The sequence below is a fragment of the Melampsora larici-populina genome, assembly GCF_000204055.1.
Source record: "Melampsora larici-populina 98AG31 unplaced genomic scaffold MELLAscaffold_74, whole genome shotgun sequence".
Classification (NCBI taxonomy): Eukaryota; Fungi; Basidiomycota; class Pucciniomycetes; order Pucciniales; family Melampsoraceae; genus Melampsora; species Melampsora laricis-populina.
In genome coordinates, this window is record NW_006768838.1 from 349,280 (window position 1) to 354,237 (window position 4,958).

Consider the following 4,958-nt stretch of genomic DNA (forward strand, 5'->3'; position numbering starts at 1 on the left):
TGGAGATCCGCCGGATTGTAATTGGGATTGGCAAGGATCATGATGGTGAATGCAAATTGAATTGCAGTGAAAGGTTTCTGACCAAGGACAAAACTCAAAAATCACGCTAATGGTGGATTTTGTCAAGTTTTGTAAGCGAACCGTCTCTGGGATTAATTGTTATGATTATGAAGATCACTATCTTGGTTGTCTCTTAGAGGTCACCAACCTAATTGGTTATTAACTTGGAGGTCACCAACCTATTCGTTATTAACTTGGAGGTCACCAACCTACACCACGGACCCACGGACCCGGTTCCTGAACCAGGTTTTGGCTCGGTTGTAGAACCAATTTTTGTGAGTGGTGAAGAACGGGTATAGAATGGCACCTGCCAAACCAGGGCAGAACCGGGGCATATGGTTTGGTTCTGAGACCGTGTTACAGTGGAGGAAAATCTGGGTTGGTCCGCTTTTCTGGTCAGCTTGCAGGTGTCAATTTTTGATTGCTCGGCCCATATTTGCTCACAGGTTCATGATTACGTGGTGAATAATGTGAAACTAAGTATTGTATTGACACAAAATTGCAACATTAACAAATATAAAAGATACAAATTAAATCTGCAGGTAGAAGTGAAAAAGTGATGAATGTAATACCAGATACAAAACATAGATGCTTGCAATAAGAACTTGAAAGATAAAAAAATTACTGTTTATACAAACCTCAATAATGTGTATAACAGATACAAAATATAGGTGCTTGCTATAAGAATAAAAATTATACAATCTTACACATCCTCTTCATCAGCCTCATCTTCCTCATCAGGGTGATCCTCATCATCTTCAGGCTCCTCATGAGCGCCTTCATCTACACACAATCTTGGTCCAAAAGTCTGGTTCAGCTCTTCAACTTTGGCATCAACTTCTTCTTCAGTAGGCAATGAAAAATCAGTAGTTTTTTCAATCTCCGCAAATGTTTTCTCCCCATTGAATCGGTCAAAGTCGCTTTGTAAAACCAATACAAAGTATCTGTACGTTGAATAATTGGGGTAATCAACATCCCATGATGCAATCAGAAACTGGAATACAATACTTACGCGTAACAATAGCGTTGTGTCTTCTTGCGCAATTGTTCCAATGTATCATCCACAACAGCCCAGATAGATCTATTGCTGTAATCAGCAGAGTTGAGACCCACATGAACGGCTTGAATTCTCTGGAGCATAACATATACAAGTCATTTATTTGAGCTGGTGAACATATTGCATAATGAATTGATATTTCCAACTTACCAGCCAAGCGTATCGACCTTGTCGAAGATGATCCACAGCCTCAAGAATCTGCTCACGGACACGAACCTGGCCTCCAATATAATCATGTTCTCTTTCGTGTATCTATTGGTACTCAAATGTAAGCCTGGAATATAAAATAGAAGGAAAATCATGAGGTACTTGCCTTAACAATGATACCATCGATGTCTGGTACAATTAATTTTGATGGCCTTTTGTTACCAACCCGGTTTGGAAGGTTGATACCGTTAAGGAGCTTTACAATGCAAAAATGTAAGAAATTCTGAGAAAAACCATGGGCAAAACTGCTTACGATTTTATTCAAATCCTTACGTATTTCTTTCAAAATGATGTTGAGCCACTTGTGGAACTCTTTTGCGTCAACAGGGTCTGGATCCTTTCCATACCGTGCTGGAAGCATTCTCTTTCTCCATTCGGAAGGGTTCTTGAGGAGCGCATCCTGCAAAAAGAATCAGTACACATGATTAGGATCGATAATACCAAAATGAGAAGGGGTGAAGTAGTTGATTACCAATGTTTTTGTGTATAAGGAGCGGGGGAGCTGTTCTTGAGTTCCCTCCTTGTCTGCAGTGGCTGTGTACGCTTGTACATCACCAGCAATAATGCACTGAGTGGCTATCAAATGTGTACTTTGCTATGTAGAATCACCAAAGGGTTAAGATTTACGTTCAACATCTATGGAAAACTCAACGCACCCTGAGCTCATAGCACGCAGTCCATGTATTGTTACCTAAGGACTTCCCGGATCCTGCGCTGGCCAGTAACTGAGAGATCTGACTGGAAATTGCTTGGTGATAGTTTGCAATCTCTTGGCGAGTTGAGAGCAAAGTAACCATCATCGATACAAAATGGTCTGCAGATTCATTCACCTAAAGACCAGTATTCAGTTATTCTATCTTGGAAACAGTCGATCTCTAGCTTACATTGCAGAGCTTACGGCCCATGATCATATGCTCCTCATCGAGTTGGGCCAGATCAGCCAGCCGATTAAACATGACTAAACGCATACCAGTAAGGTGGGTTGGAGTCGATGTTGCCAATGGTTTGGTAGGAGTAGGAGATTCAGGTAGTCCATCACTTGGGTTATCTCTGTTCATATCTTCATCTTGGTCTTAATGGGCGAGCAAAGGCTTGATATTAGCATGAATATTTGAGAGGTTTTTTAACCAGAATTGAAAATCACTGAACCACTCTCTCCATTATTGAGATCCTCAAGGTCTTGAGGTTGGAAAGTTGAGAGTTTCTCAGGTTGAAGAGCCTGATCAGCAGCTTGATCAGAAGCTTGATCATCTGGAGTTGGAGCAGTTGGAGCAGTTCGAGCAGTCGGAGGTATTCTTTGACTGCCTGAAGAAGCCTGAGTGGATCGCGGTCCTTGTCCTTGTGTTTTGACTTTGTTTACAGTTGGTTGTGGATTTGAGGGACCTGAGTGCTTGCTATTTTTGCTGACCCTGGTTTGGCGGCCAACAGGAGGTGGTTTGTCCAAAGCTTTGGGGGTACCGCAATTGCGCAAGGTACGCGGAGTGGCAGAAGTGGTAGCGAAGGACTTTTGGGGTTTTGTGGCCTTCTGAGTTGGATTGGATTTCTTAGAGAGGGCGAATGGTTTGTAACATGCTTTTCGAGACATCTGGTGGGACGATTCAGTAAAACGAGAGAGAGAAGTGTGACGTTGGAAACAGGAGAAATCGTCAACAGGTGATATGAAGATATTGGTACCTGTCATCAATGTGTGAAAGGTCACCAGTGACTTTAGAAATCAAATATTTGAAATAAGACAAGTCCGAGAAATCTGTGACCTGCTGATTGAACAACTGACAAGCGGACATGATTCAACATCTGAAGCTCTTGTAAAGCTTTGAGCAATATAAGAATAACTGGTGATTAATCTCCAAAAAGACAAAAGAAGGGGCATACTTCAAGTTTCAACCAGACTATCAATGATACCCTGGAACATTTGACTTGATGTGGTCTGAGACAAGCCGGGGGGCTCCAGTTTTCCTTTCAAGTCAGATGCTCCAAGCCTGGGAGTCAAACCCAGGCACATCCTTCTTAGCCAACAGTCTATACCACTAGACTATGGCCGCTTGAAGTAATTGAAACTTACTAAAATATGAACACAACACTCCATTATTGGGTAATGATGTGATCTATTATATTATATACTGTGATTGCAAGTAAGGTTCACAATTTTTATAAAGAAAAAAAGGACAACAGACAGTACAAAGATATTGAAATAACTAAAAATAGAGTAATTAAAAAGAATTGAGGAGAGATTCGAAATGAATTGCTTTTGAGCTTTAATAAGTTGATGGACCCGCAATAGATTCCAAAATTGGCTCATCTGTTGTTGTTTTCCTGACTTTCCTCTTTTTAGAATGGGCTTCATGAGGTCCAGAGTGTTTACCTTTGGTCCTTTGTTGATTCTTTTCTTTTTTTTCTTGCTTCTGTTTTAATGTTTCTTCCCAGCGCTCAATTCCAGTTGAGATTGCAGAGGTCCAATCTTTGGGAAGTAAATGGTGAAAAGGAATCTGAGCCCAATTTCGATGAATCTCAGCAGAATAAAACAAGCCTGAGTTGAGAATAAAGAATCTGGATTCCTTATGAACTACAGCATGGTCGCGATTTTTTGAAGCACGTCGTTCAATCATGATGACACGATCTTTTTGGACTTTACATCTGCTTGTTTGGCAATCATGTTGAACATTAAGAACACATTCGATGTCCTGAACAAAAAAATAATCAGTCCAAATCGCTCTCCAAAATAATTGAACAAGTTCATTGCTCACCCTTGGATTTATCCAAACTGTCTCTTCAGTAACATCGATCTGGCGCATGCCGTAGAATTTGCTGATCTCCCCAGGTTGACATTTGTAAACCTCAATCTTGCTCTTTTCAGGTACACATGCACCCGCTCCCCATACTCTTTTGACTCTACATATAAACCGCACTGTTGAAGAATGTAATTTGACCTAGAATTAATTAATCAAAAAGGTGAATAAAATGTATTTGAATATATTTTAAATTGAAATAATCTTTTTGAAAGGGAGCAATAATCCTTATGTATCTCTTACCGATAAAAAGGTATCCTCCCCACATTTCTGCTCATTCTTCAAAGATAATGACTCCAAAACCCTCCAGTTCTTTGCCGAGTAAGAATCCAAGATCGCTTTGGGGATGCACTCTTCATATGGTGCCTGTCTCTCACAAATCTCTGAATAAATTCAAACATAAACTCAGCATTTGGTTGGTACCCAGAGGATAAAAAGTGTATATCTTACTTCCAACCTTGAAATCACGCTCCTGGTTCCATGATTGATTGTAGCCTACAGTCTTTTGAAATAACACATTGTTTTTGAAGATGTTGGAGACATTTGCGCTTGCCCTGATGAACGATTTCAATACTTTATCATACAAAAGTGATCCAGAGGTGAGCGCTCGGATAAGCCTGTGATTGTTGAACGAGTTAGCTATGTCCCGACCTGGACTCAAATGATTTGAGTGTATCGATGAATTCCGAGTGTTACCGTTGTAAGACTCAAAATTTTCAGTTGCAAAGAGGCAAGCTGGACCAAAACGAAGGATTGATGCGGAAAGGTGAACAAGCATATGAAATTTGGGCTTGTTGCACCATTGAGCTGAGAGTCGAACAATTATACAAGGAATGTTTCAACTTGCT

At 40.5% G+C, this 4,958-nt stretch overlaps 1 protein-coding gene across 1 annotated transcript; it reads right to left on the bottom strand.

Moving 5' to 3' along the window:
• Positions 1-763: 763 nt before the first annotated feature.
• On the bottom strand, positions 764-2,909 carry MELLADRAFT_94878 (uncharacterized protein; the record flags this gene model as incomplete). Its single annotated transcript, XM_007417522.1, has 10 exons — positions 764-980; positions 1,073-1,191; positions 1,268-1,356; positions 1,427-1,520; positions 1,578-1,724; positions 1,797-1,919; positions 1,981-2,093; positions 2,155-2,181; positions 2,223-2,396; positions 2,453-2,909. 10 exons carry the CDS (start codon positions 2,907-2,909, stop codon positions 764-766), a joined length of 1,560 nt encoding a protein of 519 aa, XP_007417584.1.
• Positions 2,910-4,958: the final 2,049 nt, after the last annotated feature.